Below are 19656 nucleotides of genomic sequence, written 5' to 3'. Positions count from 1 at the left end.
AAGTACAGCACATAATTAATGCTATTCTGTAAAAACATACTTTCCCATGCAGGTTTCATTAAGGGTTTTTTTAAATGGATATCAGGAAGTTTCTTTTCTATGAATGTACTAAAAAGTTTCTACCTTAGGGATTTAGCTAATTTTTCCCATGAGATGGTTTATGCAAACTTGAGTAAGTCATGTATGGATCAATACTCTTGCTATAACAAAGTCTAGACAGTAAAGAGACACTCTCAAATACAATACAATCCATTAGTTTCCTTTTGTTGCTCAACTGATGGGATTTCTGTTGAATCTGACTCAGGCCAGCCCCATTTGTAAACATTTTACTGTAAATGATTCACCTTGGGAAAATTTGGAGTGCATTATTTTGCTCAAGTCATATCTATTTCAGTAGTTGTTGTCTTTATACAGCACTGTGACTGAATCTCTTTCTGTCTGCAGGTTCCTCAGTCACTCTGGAAGCTCCAGCAGCAAACCAAGGCCTCCGCCTCAGACCGCTCGAAGGTACGTACTCAGTCATGTGCACCGTACCTGCAAAAGTTGAGTCCTGTTGAACAGCGGTTGTTGAGGCCACGAGGTATTGATAACCAGGAACCTCACTAATTTATCTGCTCTGTCCCTCTCTCAAAGGAAACTATAGAGACAGAATTTCTAATTACTACAATTTATCTACATTTTATTTTAAAGAAATTAAGCAGAAAAAAAAAGAGGCAAATACTTCATGGCTACATTGAATCCTAATATTATAGCCGAACTCAGCTAGTAAGCCATAATATTTCATAGGGTTGCAAATAATATTTATTTTGTTTTGTTCATTTGGTTGATCTGTCCTTAAGTCTATACACAGAGGTGGACAGGTGAACAGGGTTGGAAAGGGGAACGCCAGTTGGTTGTATGAACAATATAAATAATAGTAATCTGAAGAATGTGAGAATGTCAAGCTGTGCAAGAATGAGCAGTGCAAATACAAAACTATTGAGACAGAGCAGTAATGAGTGCAGTAGAGTTTGCTGTTCAGCAGGGTCACTGCCTTAGGGAAGTTGGTTAGCGTGAGATGCTTTGACAATGCTGCCCGCCCTGCCCCAGCAGTGTGTATGGAAAATGTTTTTATTGGTGGGAAATTGGGTGCTGGTGATCCAGTTTTCCTCACCTGCAGGAGTTCTTTACGGTCGTATGCAGAGCAACTGCCATACCATGCTGACAGATTGTTGTAAAAGTAGTGAAAATGTACCTTCACATTTCCAGTCAGAAAAGATGAAATCTTTTTGACTGATTGTCTAAAACACATCATAAAAATATTTTTCTTTTATATTTGTCTTTATAATTCCCCATTTATTTATTCTTTTATTAATCTTTGTTTTCTATTTCAACATTTATTTTCTTATTATTTTACAGATTTAGTCTTTTTTATGGCACTTTTTATGCTTCCATACCCATGGGCTGTTCACCCTTCTACGGCATCATGTGGTGCAGGACTGCCAAGCTCTCAGTTCCATTCTTTAAAACACACACACACACACACACACACACACACACGCACACACACACACACACACACGCACACACACACACGCACACACACACACAAGGACTGACTGAATACATATATCCACCTCTCTCTCTGCTGATAGTATTTTATCTTTTTATACACCGCTTGTTGTTATTGTCTGCTGTTACACTGTGCAAGTCAATGCTTCTATTATTTCAGCAATTTATTAGTATACTGTAGTGTTAATGTTTACACAGTCATATCGTGCAGTAAACCACCTGTTATGATTATCTATTCGTCCAAATTATGTTATGACTTGTCTTACTTATATCAATCATTTGCACACTCTGTCTCTGTTGTGCACTCCTTGTTTTATAGTCTGAATGAAAATAAAAATTGACTTCTGTTACGGTCCAGAGAAGTCTGGCTAGAAGTAGTCTACATGGAAGACTTGCAGCTGCAGAAGTAATTTGTCTGATTTGGAAACAAGGCCAAGTGACTCACCTGTGCATGTAAACACAAGACATGGCTTGCACAAAAATTGCAACTTGTGCCTTTTAAAAGGCAGAAGGGTGGTCATATGAAATATTGTTTTGATTAAGGATTGTTATGTGCATGATATAAAGCTGATTAATAAATAAAGATTATTCTTGGCCTTATTTTTGAAGGTATCCTCATTTTAGAGCATTTTTTGTTTTTCACAAATAGCCTAAAGCCTTTGCACAGTACTGTAAGTATGCAGTAGCCTATGTTTTGCTTAGACCCACAAAAATAAAAGTTGTTGTGTCTCTGTTCTAGTGCTTCTCTGGATGAAGGAAGTGGCGGAGCAACAGTGCTAAGTGGACAGGTGCAAACTCTTAATTTCTCACAATTTTTCTCACAAGGATGCAGGGAATGATTTTAACTTTAACTGTCTGCTTTTCCAGCCTTCCTCTTCCTGCTCCTTTGACGGTAGCCTGAAGACAGATCAGTCAGATTCAGAGCCAAAATGGCCTGAAGTCCCGCCTGTGCTCAATCAGAATGAAGACCGCAGGAGGAACAAGTACTTGAGAAAGGATTATCTAAAGGTATAAGCATGCACATTTTTATATCCGTAGCTGTCACTAATATTCTAATAAACTCATTGACTCTGGGATGGTTTGTTGCAAGGCAGATATCTCAAAACCTTGGCCAATAAAACCTGCATTGCTAGATAACATCAGTAGTAGAAGAAAACATGGGTGAACTGTGTGCTGTGTAAATGTGTGCTGTTACTGCAGCACAGAAGGTCTCCAAAATGTGCATCTGGTAAACACAAAGATCCTCGAGAAAGTCCCAGGATTTCTCAAGAAAGTTTGATTTGAACACATTTATCATTATCAACTCACCCACATTATGTCTGTCAGTATGACATCTACAAGAATAACAGTCATTGAAAGTCTCCTCAAGTGAAAATCTATCCATCTGCGGAACAATTGGAGTCAAATTATTAAAATTAGTTTTTCCTTTTCCGACAGTACAAGTGTCAGAGTGCCCGGAAAAACTCCAGTGGGAATGACGACTGTGAGGTGGGTGCGAGAAACATCCCGTGTGGACATTTTATCATCTCAACACATCTTTCAGGGTTACCATAATGCCCCTTTCTGATTTTTCTTTCCAGGAAGGGTTGCGCAACAGCGATTTCAGCACCACTTTGACAGTGTTTGGTCTAAAGCCAAGATCAGGTAATATACAAGCGCTTGTTGTGCTACTGCTATTGTCTTCTGTTTATGACAGTGTTTTTCATTTTTCAGCGCGGTAATAAACAAAGACCTTAGGTTTACGGATAGACTCTCATGTGTTTTCAGTGTGTGCTGAAAATCTACAATGATGCAATCCCTTAAGACTTCTTGATAAATCCAGAGGCTTTACTTCCAGAGGAATTAAAAGAAAAAAATTGGTGAATCCAAAACATATTTGAAAAATGTCCTTTCCATGTATTTGCTATGTCAATGAGTAGAAAACTGTCTCTTTTATTTAGGATTCCCTCAAATCAGTGGGACTAGCTAAGTGAGTCTATATTTGGTGTACACTCATCTTGCATAAAAACTGGTTAAACACTGTTCCTTTTTAACTCAAGGCTCATGTGTGTAATGTGAAGACTTTCCTTCTCACATGAAGCCAAAATATTTTTAGGTGGAGTCCCAGCGCCCTTTCTTTGGAAGAGGGGAAGGCTTCTGGCGAACTGTTGATCTGTTTTATATCAGTGCATTAGCCGTTAAGGACAAGGCTGAACAGGAGGGATATTTATCTTTTCCTGAATGGTTTTATTTTGAGTGTATTAATAGATTTGTTTCAGTACACAACCAATCTTGTTTCCATTACTGATTTAGAGCTTTAGTAGTGGAGGGACTAACTGATCATTTACTTCAGTAAAAAAACAAATACAACACTGTAGAAATACTGTATTTACTCCATTACAAGCAACAGCCCTGCATTGAAAATGTTACCCGTGTATGTGAGTATAATCAGGCAAAGGTAGTTAAAATATCTAAAGTAAAAGTACTCAATGCAGAAAATAGCCCCAGTGAGTCTTATATAATTAGGTCCTTGTTATGTATGTTATTATGTATCAATGTGTAAGCAGCATTTGGCTTTTTTACTTGGTTGAGGTGCATGTGTTTTGTATAGGGCAGCAAGTAATGATAATTTTTATAATTTCATAATGAAATGATCTGCTTATTTTCTCTCGATCAGTGGATTGATTGAAAGATTGATTGTTTGGTTTGTAAAATTTTAGCAAAATAATGAAGAATACCCATCACCAAGAACCAAAGGGACACCTTCAAATGATCCTATCTGACAAATAGTCAATTTAAGACAAAAAAAAGCTAGCTGCTTTTTCTTTTGAGAATTTTTGACTTTTTTTTCCTTAATTTGATTAATCAATTATTAAAATAGTTTTGATTTGTGTTTTCCAGATCAACTAATCGATTAATTGACTAATCATTTCTTTTCTAATTCTAAATACTGCTGGTTAGTTTAATTTATGGCAAGGCATCATGTGTTGTAACCTCTTCATGCTCTGTGTTTTGCATACAAATTCTAAATGGAAGACGTAACTACATAAATGGAATGCATAAAATGGAAATACAGTGTACTGCACTTGCCCACCACTGAAAAACATGCAAACTACCTCACTATTTTGGAGAGTTTTAGGTGAAGCTATGAAATTTACTCAAATAAAGACAATTTCTCAAAAGCTTCTTTTACTGTTAGATATGTATTTGGGACGAGTTGAACCGCTTAATGCTGCTATGCTTTGACTGAAAAAGTCCATTTATTTCACGGTGCATCTTATAAATAAGAGAAAGAGTTGCAAAAGATTGGACGCTTTTATCTGATTTCTTAAGATGTTGGGTAAGATGAGGAATGATATTGTGAATAAGTTTCAATTACAATATAATGCAAGAAGCTTATTTTCCACAAATAAAGTAGCAGCACACTCAAATAAAGGATTTCTGTCAGCTGCTGTTATAACAAAACCTTTCAAGAGAGGAAACATTTCATCAAGAGTTCTGAGGAAATGTACTCTGCCATGTTATTTAGCAGTAAAATGAATAAAGATCAGAGAATAATGTTTATCTTGTGAATCTCCAGACTCGACACAGGTAAAGATGCAATGATAGTGCTCTCTGCACAATGTAGGTTTGTTTCGTAGCGGCGTCACCTTTTCCTTGATAACAGAGATAATATCTAGTTGTATTGCTTTGATAGCAGATGTAGGGCTTTGGTTTTTGGCCACACAATAATCAATTTTACTTGCTGTTTGAATCTTTTATCACACTGACCTGAAGCAGACTTCAAGTGGCCCAGAGTTGACCTTCTAGGATAGTCAGTATTAGAAATTTCTGGGACTTTTGTTTTCTCTCGTATTTCACTATGTTATCTGCCTGTGTTTTTATTATTTCAGCCTTCACCAGAGGAAGCCGTCAGGAGTACAGCTCAACAGACCCCAGTTTCACTATGAGGAGGAAGATGGAGCACTTGAGAGAGGAAATGGAACAGATAGGACTCTTGCGGCAGGTCAGAAGCCTCACAGCTTGTTTATGCATTTGCATTTCACACAAAACACTGAGTCATTCAGATGCCAAAACCTGTCAGATCCTGCTTTTGTTCCTGTGTTTATACCTCTTAGTGAATAAGTGATCTAAATCAAATGTTTGGAGGATATGTTTCCTCAGTGAGTGTTCCCATTTAGTGATACAGAAGTGTCACAACTCCACGTGCTTCCTAATAAGTTGAGTCCTACTGTACTGTGTGTCCAACAAATAACTGACTCATCTCATATTTGAGGCCTCTGCAGTGCATTATATTGTGCTGTTCAAGTTCAACTTTTCTCCTCTTTCACTTGGTGCCTGACCATGATGCCTCATCACCACTTTGCTCTTGCTAATTTCTTCTCAAGTAGATGGCTGCCCATTGGAAACTACCAACCTTTCTAGTAGTAGTCTTGCTTAAGTACTCGTACAGTAGTTTTTTGGGTGTTGTAATAGTCGTTGATGGAATGCTAAATGTAAAACATGCTTCTTATAATGTAGCACTGCTAGAAAGAAGCCTTGTTACTGCGGGCTGCCATGTCTTCATACAGAGGATGAGGATATGCTTCAAAAATAGCACATGAATGACAAGATGATTACATAAAGTTAATTAAGTGTCAGTTTAATAGTATAATAGTATAATAGTGCTAGTTCAAGTGTAATTTTCCCTCGGTATATACCTGATGTGGACCTCAAATTTGTCAAGTATTTTAAGTATTGGGTATTGTGCACCTTTCGGGCCACAGAGTGCAGGGCTCACTAACTTGATGTTGCTTCATTACAATCCCAAATATTAAGCTGCAGGTAATTTTACTTAACTTACTGTGATAATATTGTGTGCTTTTGAGTAAATAAAGAAAAATCTATCAACTCATATGTATGTTAAATCATGACAGCAGCAGATAAAAACAAACGACATAGAGAGGGTAAAAGTATTTAGATAAAAATGCAAAACAAATAGACACTGAAACTTAAAAACTGCAGCAGTGAGTCTTTCCAAAGTCCACAGACAGCATGAATCAGGAATCAGGAGTAATATCCACAGGCTAACAAGCATTCAGTGTCACTCACCAATGTATCATAGGGTCGAACAAACAAGAAAGATCTCCTCCAGGCACGTTTGAAGAGATATACTGTATAAATACTCTGCTTTGAATAATAATTCGTGTCTCATAACATTTTTCCAAAACACTAAACGGCCTGTTCAGAAATTTCTTTTTCATTTCAAAAGTTGAACTGCTGGATACAAGTCTCTTACATCATTGAAAGACGACTCTCAATGTATGTGCAATGCAGGCTTCAGGTTTCCGTATCATACTTGTGTAAGTTACTTTACCAAACTGACGCCCTGATTTCACAAGTCAGCACAGAGAAACTTTCCACTTTCACCAGATGAAAACAGCCTTTTAGTACCAAAATACATTTTTGAGTAGAGTAGGACTTTAAGTATTTTAAATCCTGCGTTGTTTACATCTATGTTTATAAAGCTAGCAGTTCTCTTATTGCTTGTATTTGTAAGTCCATTGCTGCATATCTTGGCACATTGCTGCCACCTGTCAATCGGTGGAATAGTGGGAAACCAGTGGCAGGACTGTATATTGTTTCACCCACATGCACATGCATGTGTGTCCTTGTGTGCTCGCATGACACGAACAAAACCTCATTGAGGCCTCAATGTGCATGCGTGCAAAAAGTGCTGCACCCCTCTCGGCTTGACAAGCCCCGGCCTTTGTCATGGGTGACACGGTCATGCCCACGAATATGACAGAAACTATAGATACAACAGCTGGAAGTCAAGCTAGCTTCCAGAGACAATAGCCTTCTAGCCCCACAAGAGGGCAGTAAATTACATGATGGATGCTAACAGACAATATCTGATCCTTTATGGGATCCTTTATATCGCTTCCACTTCATTATCGTTCTAGTTGGTGTCCATTTTTTAAATATTTTTAGCTTTAACTGGGCAAGCACTGCTTGCCCTGTTGGCAGGCCACTGTGTGGATGAGGTACTTTTAAGCTGAATAACCAGACTGACCACATTAATATTGACAGTGTCTAGCCCATATACCCTGTCATATACTGTCATACACCCAGGTGCTAATGCCTGTAGAAAAACACAGGGTTCGATTGCAAGACATCTGTACAGAAACAGAGGAGAATCAAGCCAGCATGTTGGAGACTGTCAGACACACCTAAACTATGTGAAAAGATCATGGTGTCCTTGGCTTTAAGTCAAATGTAGACAAAGGCGATAAGAAAAGGAAAACAGCTTGAAGATAAGATTGAAAGGTGGCTTACACGTTCTAGAAGAAAAAGGATGTAAACATTTGCTATTGTGCTGGGAGAGACCAAACATTACTCTTGCACACTTTGTCAGTGAGACAGGGGATCCACCCCACAGAGATCTCGGAGCCCGCATGAGATCATCACGCTAATGAAGTTTCAACCTGTCATCTCTTGTCACAAAAATTATCTGTTGATCATGGTCTGTGAAATACAAAGATTTACAGATGTGTACAGATGGACAATGTGCCTGTTACATCTGATTCAGAACCATTTTTACTACAGATGTTCTCAATTATCTTAATCATGCATATAGTCAAAGGACTTTCCAAAACAACACTTTCAAAGTGTTTTACAAAAGGGAGATGGTGTTCAAAGGTTGAGAAGCAACAGCAACAAAAGGCTTTCCAGCAATGCTTTCCATGCTGAGAACAATGGAGTGGACGTGCCCTTTACTGGCAAACCCACCACTGACTTCTTTCACAAGGAACTGGGGCACTATTTATGTTGATGAGTCATTTCATTTCCATTTTTCTGAACATTAAGTTTGAAGTTCATTCTTGACCTTGGAAACAGTGGTTTACTGTTCCCATGGTCAAGAATGAACTTTCAACCTCAAAGATATCATTGTAATGGCCGGGAAGAAATTGCACTACTTTCTTGCCCCAGCAAAATATTCAGAAAGGAAACTACAACTGACGTCAGACCGTCACGCTGACAGAAAAGAACAGAGTGCGTGGACCAGAGTCTCACATTTAGAAAACTGAGACAATGGCGACATCAGAAAGAAAAACTTTTTTCATCAGCTTTATGGAGAAAGCAAGAAAGCGTTTTATAGTGTACACATGAAACATCAAATTGCAGACAATTAACTTCAATAAAATGCATTACCAAGATGAAGATCTGTGACTGCTGTGAATTCATTGTGGTATGAACAATAGTCATATCCTGTCTAATCCGATCTGAGGAATGCATCATGTCTGACGTCCTTTATATTTCAATAACTGGGTCATGATTAAAAAACACCATCAGATAAACCAAGATCAACACTGGACACTGGCAAGAACCTTTTGGTGCCAAAAGATGTCACGACACATTCATTAAAATTCAGTTATGCCTTCGGCTTCTTTGACGCATATTGGAATCCATCCATTAGCTCCATTGTGTGACAGGGCAGGGTACATCCTGGACAGGTGGCCGGTCCGGGCTGACAAACAACCATTCACGCTCACATTCACACCTGTAGACAGGATCTGAGGCGCCTTGGATATATCTTTTGCTCCAAAATTTGACTAGGGGTTTGCAGCCCTCTTTTGGAGCTGAACAGTCAAATGATGCTTGTCCATACTTACGAAAGTGCTTCATCAAGGTTAGGGAAAAATGTGTCATAGCTTTGTTTGGGCTTATGCAAAATGTATTTCATTTTATTTCCATTTAGAGGTGCAAAACAGCAAGAATTTATCATCATTGCAGCAGAGGAAATTGAGACAAAAATACATGATCAGGCACAGACACAATATAGCCGGCTTGAAGAGAGGGATTGAAACGGTGAGTGAAGACAACTTTTGTCTTCAGCAGTAGTTGAGGTAGAATGAGGTCACTTTTCAGGAGCTTTTTGTTCAGCACTCCAACAACAGCAGCAGTGCAACAGCCTGTTCATATTCACACGGTTTTACCCTTCTCTTTCCCTCAATGGTTTCCAGCTTGAGTGTGTGTTTCCCGTCACTGTTACAGCAGTTCCAGTCTAGTGCAATATGTTGAGTGTGAATCAGCCACATCTTGCAGCCCTCTTCAACCAATCGAATTTTCGTAGTGGTCATCAGAAACAGAATTAGTCACAGCACTGAGTGGGAAGGTGTCAGACTTCACCGACAGTCTAGAGAAACATTAAGGCGGCCATATTTGAACAGAGACAGGGGTTAGCATCTTCCCCTATATACTGCAACTAATGTTCTGTACTTAGTTCACCTGATTACAACTGAGCTGCAGTATATTCAGGACAACTGAGCAAACTCTGGCGAGGAAGGACTATGGATTGTGGTTGAAAGCTCTGTAAAAAGCTTGCAAGTGGACCTTGACTTAGGATTGTTGAGCGTAATATGATTGAACTGTCATTAAGTAGGCCTGTTTGAAATTTGACATCTGTTTCAAAGTCTGTTCAAGAGTTTTAAAGTTTAAAGAATTACCAGAAATCTACCACATGAATTGTTTTTATACTGACAGCATTGGGCCATTAAACTAATATTTCTTCTTGCAGGAAGAGAGCACGATCGCAGTCCCAAAAGTGTCTTCCATTCAACTAATATTTCACTTTTAGAAGCAGAAAGCACCTGTTTTGAACTTCATTTACTTTCCAGACACACACACACGACCAGTCTTTTAAAACAACACTTAGTACAATAACAATACAGATGACCTGCTACTGGGGTAATTTATATCTCCAGTCCTAGGGAACACCAGGTAGTAAATACCTGAACTGTGAGTCAAAAATACACATCCTCGGGTGTATGTGAAGCACGTCAACCTTTCTTTTTCCAAAAACAATACTCCCTGGAAAATCAAAAATAATATTAAACAGGACTATTATCAGTCACACAATATGATAACGTAAACAGCTTTCCTCACCGTATTTACAGTAGTGACATTATTTTGTAAACATACCCAAATATGACTAACTCATACAGTGCAGTGCAGGCCTGGATAATCTCCTCAGCTCGGCAGCTTCGCACAACCGCATGCACTTTCTGCCTGAGCAGGCACTTGCTTGTAGCCACTCTTACAAACACAGAGTCTCAGTGGCACATTCCTGGTAAGTGTAGGACAGAAAGGAGACATAACTCACTGTGAATAATACAGTAAAAATAAATGAATCAAACACCTTTTTTAAGGACGGTAATGTCATGAGATCATTGTTAATGTGTTTGCAGAACATCGAGTCCAGACTGAAGGTGTTGCTCCCAGACGATGTTGGAGCTGCTCTAATGGATGGGGTCGTCCTTTGCCATTTAGCCAATCACATTTGTCCTCGGTCTGTTGCCAGCATCCATGTGCCATCGCCCGCAGTGGTAAGCACATAAAAAGGTTCATTTTATTTGAAATCAAAGTGCTATAGAGTTATGGATTCTTCAAAAGTACTACTTTGTGATAATAAAAGGGCTTTTCTTCCTAATAGCTTTCTAACTGTATGTAGTTATTAGCTGTTACATGTATTGCCGTCTACATGACCTTACAGCGATATAATCTGTTTTTGTTTGTTCTGCTTTTAATGGCTAACATGATTGATATTCTGGCTTCCAGCCAAAGCTTAGCATGGCTAAATGCCGTAGGAATGTGGAGAACTTCTTGGATGCCTGTAAGAAGCTGGGTGTTCCACAGGTAATATCAAATACCTTTCATTCTCAGTCATGCAATACTTATATACAATACTTACAATATGCCAAAACAAGCTAACATTTTATTTATATTGCTTTACCAGGATTAGTGACCTTAGCTATGGAAAATAAATTACAAACCTCATGAATGACTGATTGTATCCCTGCAAGTTAATTCATGCTCACTGGTCTGGTTTATACCTTCATTTAGCCGAGCTTCCCACAGATGGAAAATTTCGTCTATTAAGCAGTGATTTTGTTTCACAATTAGGGATATAGTTGCATATAAGGTTGATAAGGAAGATCATTCAATTTTTTTTTTATTCCGTAGTATGGGTGTAATTTTCCCAGGTACTGAGGGAGCTTTTACTGATATTTCTGCACGCACCTAATAATACACTACTATGGTCCCGGTGCACAAAGAGACAAATCAAAACCGCTCCGCCTAAACTATCTATCAAACATTTATTGTGATGAGAAGAGTATGTCTTTTTTTTCTTTTGTTTTGAGTAAACTGATCCTTTAATAAAGGATATGTAAAATTAATTTTATAGAGAATGAAGAAGTGTGTTATTACTAGAGTTCAGAAAGTCACCACAAATTTTCTTGGATAAGTCCCAAGTTTCCTGAAGAACTATTAATCATATAAAGTACACACAATATTTTAATTAAATACAACATGGTGAGAAAATCTTTGATGATAAAGATCACAGACAGAAATCTGAGAGATTAATATCTAAAAACCTGCACGGTTGGTTGATATCTGTTAGAAGTGAGTGAGAAAGTATGTTTTTCTTTCTAATGTGGGTGAACCAACTCCTTAAGTAGTGACAGAGAGGAAAAGCTGTGTAAACTGCACCTTTCTTTTCTGCCGTTACTCAGGACAAGCTGTGTCTGCCCCATCACATCCTGGAAGAGCGCGGTCTGGTGAAGGTGGGAGTGACTGTCCAGGCTCTGCTGGACCTGCCCGCGTTGAAACCAACACAACTGTCAGCAGTTTGACGCAAGCCTGAATGTTGCGTCCAACCTGCGGTCATCCAGTCAACCCCTGTCCCCAGCCCAAACCCACACCATATTGCCAGGGACCAGAGAGCCCCTCGGGGTGAGGACCCAGTGGGCGGTGGGTTTTTGGGAGTCTGCTTCTGCCTGACTGAAACAGGAGACAGGCGGCTGAAATACCTCTGTCCTCCCATATGATGTCAGCTGCCACCCACTTCCTGTCCATCGCATTTTCATTTGTATCCTGTTCGTGTGTGGACTAATGTGTGTGGACTTGAAATGTGACTGTGTGTTTTCCTGAGCTGCACAGTTTGGACTTGCCGGGCAGAGACAGACAAGACAAAGGGTCATTAGAAAGACCTGCACATCCCTCTCAACATGCTCAGTGATTATTGAGCCTGCAAGTGCCAGTGTTGACAACATTTCCATGCAGGTGTTGAACACATAGGCGGTGAGGAGAGGACAGACATGTAACTCACTCTTTCACTAAAGAGACATAAGCTGCACGCTGGCCTCCTAACCCTAAACCTCAAGTGGTTCTTACACTCTTGAGTTTCTCTTCTTTTTTGTGCAACTGATTTTTATCATGAAAATTCATTTTTGAATTTATTAGGATTCTGTTTTTTACATGTTTACATCAGGTCCCTACTGTACCTTTTTTTCAGCAGCCAAGCCTGATTCATAAGTAGTTTTGATTTGCTGGGCAATATTGCATTTGAGGAATCATCTCTCCTCTTGCTCTTGGAGGCTTTCCTCTGAGAAGGAGCTAATTATAGATGTGGCAACTCAGTGGGAGTCACGCTATAGTAGGTGTGTTTTTCACATCTTTAAACTACTGTCTACTGTCTAACTACAAATCATGTGCAAACCTGTCTTTCTCAATACACACCTGCATGCACCAGGACAAGGTGACATTTGACCACTGTGAGAACATGTTTGGCTGTTGCCAAAAGCATGACGGTCCAGTTTTGTAGCATTTTTCCAGTTTACAAGCAAGGTTTCTGTTTTTGAAAAATAGTATTCTAACTTTTCTAAAGGTTTTATACTTTCTTCCCAATCATCAATCGTCATTCAGTTCAGAACCTGGGTTTGCCACGTTATACCCCAAGCAGCTAGGATTTTATTACTTTGCATACGCTCAGATGAAACATGTTATACAGTATTTGTTTGTGAGTGGAGGGGTCTGAGTGATGAGCCTCTAGTAAGAGGTCATCACTCCTGCAAACTACCGGCCCACCCTGCTGTTTGCGGTTTCTGATACAGTTAATTATTTCAGGGAAATGAAATTATTTATGTATTTATTCACTTGTTCTATATTTATATGTTGTTGCTTTGTGTGTCTTAACCCTGACTAACTGTTCAGGTGTGGCTGAGCAGTTAGTATCTCTTATTTTTTCTGTATCTAGGATGTCAAACTGAGGAACTCCAGTGTCTGTGAGAAGCACTCAGTCTGGAAGCTTAAAACAAATATTTTGACTTCATTTGTCAATATAGCAGACATCAGTGCTGACAGCACAAGAGAGGCTTAATTCTGTTACAAACATTGAGCAAGAGTTGAACATATTCACATGATCTTTATGGACTTCATGGATTTGTAAACAGAAAATTCAAGTTATGTGACAGTATAAGAGAATCTGCTAATTTAATCACCCTATTTATTTAGCCTTTTGTATTTTAAAATCACTTTGTCATCTGTTGCTTATTTATTAATTCATTTTTCTAGGGGGCAAAATTTCTTGACAGGTGGTTGGCATGAGAGTCATGATCGGATCAAACACACCATTTGATGTTGTGTGTGTGTGTGTGTGTCTGTGTGTGTGTCTGTGTGTGTAAAGTTACTGAGTAATCATTATTCATGCTCCATTACTCCATTTCTCACATAGCCACAGAGCATACTGAATTTGAAAATGCACCTCTAAAGAGAAATGAATGACCTGTCTTGGCCTCTATCAGAGATACGTTGTTGGCACATTGACATAACATCAATTAAATATCAATCAAACGACCTCTGACTATGGCACAGGCTTTGCGAGTTCAACTAGGCTCACAAAGCAGAGTTTTGTGTCATCATATTCAACAGCCTTGTAACATCTAAAAACATGACATATACTGTGCCTTAAAAGAGGGGTATCTTTAATTATTTCAGGTTTATAAGTTTATTAAATGCATTTTTTTTTCTTTTTAACCCATGCATTATGGTTTTAACAATTCTCTGTACTTCTGTTTTCACCTACAAGTGAACAGGATGTTTTAGACTTTATTTAACAAAAGCGCCATCTCTGCTGTAACTTGTACGTCCCATGGATGTCCTGATATGAATACTGTTCATGAGAACCTCGCCATTGTATTCCAAAGAACAGGTACGACTGAGATATAAAAAGAAAAAAAAAATCAGACAGGCCTTGCAGTTTATCAGGCTTCCAGTGAAAAACTTATGCACAAATCATCACAATCACAAGTCACACCTGTCTCTTCTTCAGAAAATCACAATGAATGATATCAGTGTTGGGCTACGTGCACTCACTCAAAAACTGTCTGCCTCTGGAAATAGCCTCGTCCATTACACAGTTTTCTGCTGCTGCACACACGCCATCTTTTATGGCCCTGGCTGCCATATATTTATCAATCGAGCAGCTTTTAATGGATAGGCACATTTCTAACAATACTAAAAGTGCATCGTTCATCTATTACGAAACACAAGCAGATCATTTGAAAAATAAACTCAGAATTGTAGCAGACACAGCTTTGTTAGAATCACTGAAGCTGGCTGGCTCAGCTTAACAACAAGAGTCACACAGGGAAGGCATTATTACTGATGGCACCACTGTGACTTCTCACTATCTTCATCAGTCTAAAATTACAAGTTCAGAGACAACGAAAAACTTGAAATGATGCATGACCTACCTCAGGTTTGCTGTGTCAAATTTTGGGTGTTTTAGATTTAGATGCTTTTTGTGATGAAAATTTAAAAATCGCTCCGGATGCCTAAAAATGATGTTCACTTACTGCCGTATCTTGCTGTAGGTATGCAATATTGTCCCATATGTCGCTGCATGTATTCAGTTGTCTTGGGTTTTCCAGATAACACAGGGTTAATTTATGTGAGATGAGTGAAAAGCTTGAAAGAAACAAATTCAACTTTGCAGAGGTTGAAATTGAATACATTTTCATGATAGCTTCATAGTGAGTGAGAGGAGGCACGAAAGAAAGAAAGACCTACCAGAAAGAGAACAGTGTGGCAAAATGATCGTACTGTTGTGGTGAACCATGTCGGATTAAGGTGAATAATATAATGTGTCATAGGAGAGGAGCACAAACAAATTAAAATGATCTCTCCTGAGGAAAGAGGTTGAATCACGTGAACCAAGTATGACCTTCTCTTAACATCAGAACCATTGTGAACCTTGGTTTAGCTTTTATCAGCTTCATAAAACATAACAGTAGTAACATGAAACCCTTTCCCCACAGGAAAACCCTGAAAACTCTTTGTCTTTGTAACAGTGGCAATTACCAACATTTCATACACCTATAGACATGGCAGACATGACTCACATCTTGTGTAATGTTCTTTTTGTTTGTTTTTTTAAAAATAATTTCTTATTTATTTTTTTTATATCCAAGGTGATGGGCAATCTATGCTGGGGCATGTTTTTTTCTCCCTTTGTGTATTTATTCTGGTGAAAGTTGGCTTTCTTTCCTTTTTGATTCTATTTTTCATCTGTCTGTTTTCCATCAAAGTTAATTTCCTCATTAACTCACACACATGCTGGTACATGCAGGCTGGAATTCCAATTAATAAAGAGATGTTGTTGGGCACCCTTATAAATAAGTTCAATGCATTGAAGGTAAGTGTGGGGCTCTCACCTCCTTCCTCTGATGTCTATGCGAGGCGGCACCTCCCAAGATTGTGTGTGACTCCTGTTTTCTGTTTGTATACCTGTGCTTGTGTCACCACACTGATGCCTTATTCTTGTTTTACCAGCTAACAATGCTGTGCGTTACACTATCCCTTTCATTCATCACTTTTAGTGTAAATAATCCCGTACCAAAACAGATTCAGCGGAAGCATTACCATGGCAACTATCAACATTTATGGTCAGATGTCTGCTGATGCATCGATGACACACACACACAAGCACGCAAGCAAGCATAGACAGACACACACACACACACACACACACACACTGCTCCGGCAAAACTTGTATTAAGAGTATTCAGATAGTTTGTGTACTGATTTCCAATCAGAATATTAAATATCACATACTGTGTGATTGCATGTTTAGCTGGTTGCTATGCCTTTGTTTGAAGGATCGATACACACTGTTAAATCATCTTAAAACAGCAGTCACATTAATACCTGTGCATAGTACATATGCTGACACACTTTAGAGTGGCTGTAATCATTTGTCCTGTTTAAACTGGCCATAAAGAAATCCTCACACCAATGGTTTCTGAAGTTCAGCCAAAGCTAAATTAAGGCTGCATCATTTGGGTATCTTCAAAATGTAATCATTTTATTGCGACATTTCTCTTTTAGTACAATACAGTTATTGCTGAGTTGTGGCTGCGAAAAAGACTGTAACTACTCTGACTCCTTAACTTTAGCTGAACTTTAAGAAGTTTTTCTTTTTTTTTTCTGTGAGTTTCTGTCCCCCATCACTTACCTATAGAAAGGGGTTTCTTCATGGCCAGTATGGACTGAATGAAAGTTTGTAGCAACAGAAAATTCGGGCATGTGAGTGTTGTTTCAAGACTGACTTGAAAAAATGTGAACCTATCCTTAAAAAAGGTTGGCTCTGCTTCAAGGAGGTGGAAATCAAACAGTATGTAGAACTTCTGTTAATCAAAAGTTGTAGCTGATTGTCATTTTTATACATTAATGTGTGTGTCGTCATCTGTGAACATAGTGTTTTACCTCAAGAACATTTCTATCCAGTTCTTGGTTCAGTTCTTTTATACAGATTCGACAAACAGATAGGTTTGACGGAGGGTGTTTTATGAGGCCTGGGAGCAAGTTTGCGTGTTTTTGAGGAAAAGCAATGTATAGAATGTTTTTCGTTATGCTGTTACGTGACACTCCCTTTACAGCACACTTGCAACTTAATGAACATTCAGCAATACCTGCAACATGGAGTCAAACTGGCACATCATTTTCTACAGATAGTGGTGCTGATCTCTGTTTTGCAATGTGTATGTCATAAATCCATTGCACTACAACTACACCTGTACCTGTAATTGGTTCATGTGCCACAACAGATATCAGGAATTTTGCTTGTTATGATTTAACACTTGTCATCTCATCCAAAGAAAACAGTGAAACAGTGAGACATGTCTAAATACTACACTGCCGAGAACATTTAAAACTCATGTATACAAGCTTTTTGTATTTTAAAACAAGTCAAATGCATGCAAGGATACTGAATGAACCTGTATATATCATCTGTATAAATTCCAGGGTTTTCTTAAAAAGCAAACGTGGTCACTATAAAATAAAGTCAAATTCTTTGCAGCTTAGGCTGTCTTGTTTTTATTAAATGCACCTCAGGCTCTAAATAGTAGGCTCCCTTGCTTGCAACATAAAGCAATATCTTTTAATAATAGAGTGGTTTATTGTCGGAATGCAACAGCTCATAAAATTTACAATTGATAGTGACTAATCAGGAACTGGCTTCTTTGGAAGATTCAGATCAATGTATGAGACAAGGACTGTAAGAAAAAACAAAGTGTAGTTACTCATATGGTAAGACACAATGAATGGGACTCATCATTAAGTCAGTCTTAGGTCACTCAAAACTTGTTTTTGCAAAATCACTTTGTCACATGACACCTGCGATGTTTTTGTTCTGTTCCAGTTTCCCAGTCAGATATGTTTCATGTGTCCCAGTAACAGCCCTTTTCTGTTTCTGCTTCCCTGAATCTGCAGCCTGAGCCTTCCTTCGTTTCATGTCAAGCTGTACTATGGTCAGTCTCTGTGTTCAGCCCCCCCCCATAAAGTCATAAAGTATGGCAGGGACAATGTGATTGGCTGGTTGAGATCGGATGCCGAACACCTGAGGTCAGCTGTTTACGAGGAGTGCGGTGAGAGAGGGAGAAAATGAGAGAATTGTGAATGGAAGCGGAATAGAGATAGTCTTCCTGACTGAACTTACACCAAGCTTCATAAATGCTTTTCCCATAACTTGAGAATGACTAATTCCCAGTGATATATCACTCTTTTCCAAGGATAATGTAATTTCTCACTAATGCCCAATCAATCTTAAAGTGGTTTATACTGTCATTTATGTTATTCTTTCACATTTTTTTTCATAATGTTTCTCATAGTTGAACACTTCCTCACTGTCTTATGGTAAGTTGTTGTGAGGTTGATGGCTGCTCTGCAATCTTATTTGCGGATGAAAATTACATGTCTGCATGCCTCTGTAGTTTCATCCAGCTGCCAAGCTGCCATTTCTTCATGGAGAGCACCTGGAAAAAACTGCTGAGGCTGAAGAGTTAATCCAGTAAAAAACCATAATGATGGCATTTCAAGGCCAGACTTGTATTTAGGTTCAATGGTTGTGAGGTGGCCTTGATGAGGTATGGGGGAAAAACTATTCTCTTCAGTGCTTGGATGTACAAGCACACACCTGCATGTTTCTTTTCCTGGGAAAAGGAGATAGATTTTGGCAAGCTTCCCTGTTAGCTCTCTGCATGTATTCCACCCATCTTTTTGGTCTGTATGTTTTTCCCGAAACGCTACCTATTCCCAGCATCTGGGTTTCCTCCTTTCCTGACTCTCCTGCCACTGGGTTGTCCTCCCAAGCTGTTCCATGAGTCTCTCCCCCTCCCGAGCTACCATCCCCAGCGGTCCCAACTGTGTCTGCAGCTCAAGGGGTTTCTTCTGACTCCTTTGGTTCCTCCAGTCTGTTCAACCTCCTGGCATAATTTCTTGAGCAGTCTTGTCTGCTTTTACTGTGCCCAACACTTGCTTGACTAGTTCTATGTTTTTTGAGTGTCGTGTGCCTCACTATAAATAATACAATAATACAATCACTTGCATGATATCACCTGGCCTTGCTTATATTGACAACAAGGAAGAAATTGTATTATGGGACTGAGTTTATAGCATGTTTTACTGAGATGAACTGGAGATAAAATGATATAAAGTATGGCAGGCAATGATCTCATTCTATCTCTGGGAAGCAAAGCTAACCAAGATGCAATGGGATGTATGTCTGTAATAATACATAAAATTAGGTAGTAAAAGTCCCCTGGCTGATATGTACTTCTTTATTCTATGAGATTTATAATTCCATACAAAGGGAAGAATTATTGAATCTAGCTTTGAAGTAAAATGGATTTAGCGAGGAACATTGGTATATATATTTTGAAGGAGAAAAAGCAATTGTGGTAGAAAAATCACCTTAATTGTAATTGTATAACCAGATAGGTTTTTCCAATGTGACTTTAAAAG

General features: G+C 38.8%; 1 protein-coding gene across 2 annotated transcripts in view; it reads left to right on the top strand.

The window, feature by feature from the left end:
* Nucleotides 1-17712, top strand: part of lrch2 (leucine-rich repeats and calponin homology (CH) domain containing 2) — a 32887-nt gene extending 15175 nt beyond the window's left edge. For both annotated transcript variants that reach the window (XM_087178025.1, XM_023421489.2), the window contains 9 exons: nt 445-507; nt 2291-2339; nt 2419-2559; nt 2989-3039; nt 3132-3195; nt 5424-5536; nt 10761-10898; nt 11131-11208; nt 12087-17712. In XM_087178025.1, the coding sequence (XP_087034151.1) occupies nt 445-507; nt 2291-2339; nt 2419-2559; nt 2989-3039; nt 3132-3195; nt 5424-5536; nt 10761-10898; nt 11131-11208; nt 12087-12206 (817 nt within the window). In that variant the 3' untranslated portion in view covers nt 12207-17712. The remainder of the gene's footprint in view (nt 1-444; nt 508-2290; nt 2340-2418; nt 2560-2988; nt 3040-3131; nt 3196-5423; nt 5537-10760; nt 10899-11130; nt 11209-12086) is intronic.
* Nucleotides 17713-19656: the final 1944 nt, after the last annotated feature.

Source organism: Seriola lalandi, unplaced genomic scaffold (assembly GCF_002814215.2).
Source record: "Seriola lalandi dorsalis isolate HSWRI2012SDOR001 ecotype SW California unplaced genomic scaffold, Sedor1 jcf7180002054672, whole genome shotgun sequence".
NCBI classification, from domain to species: Eukaryota; Metazoa; Chordata; class Actinopteri; order Carangiformes; family Carangidae; genus Seriola; species Seriola lalandi.
The sequence above is the reverse complement of the archived record's forward strand: the minus strand, read 5'-3'. Positions and strand labels throughout refer to the sequence as shown.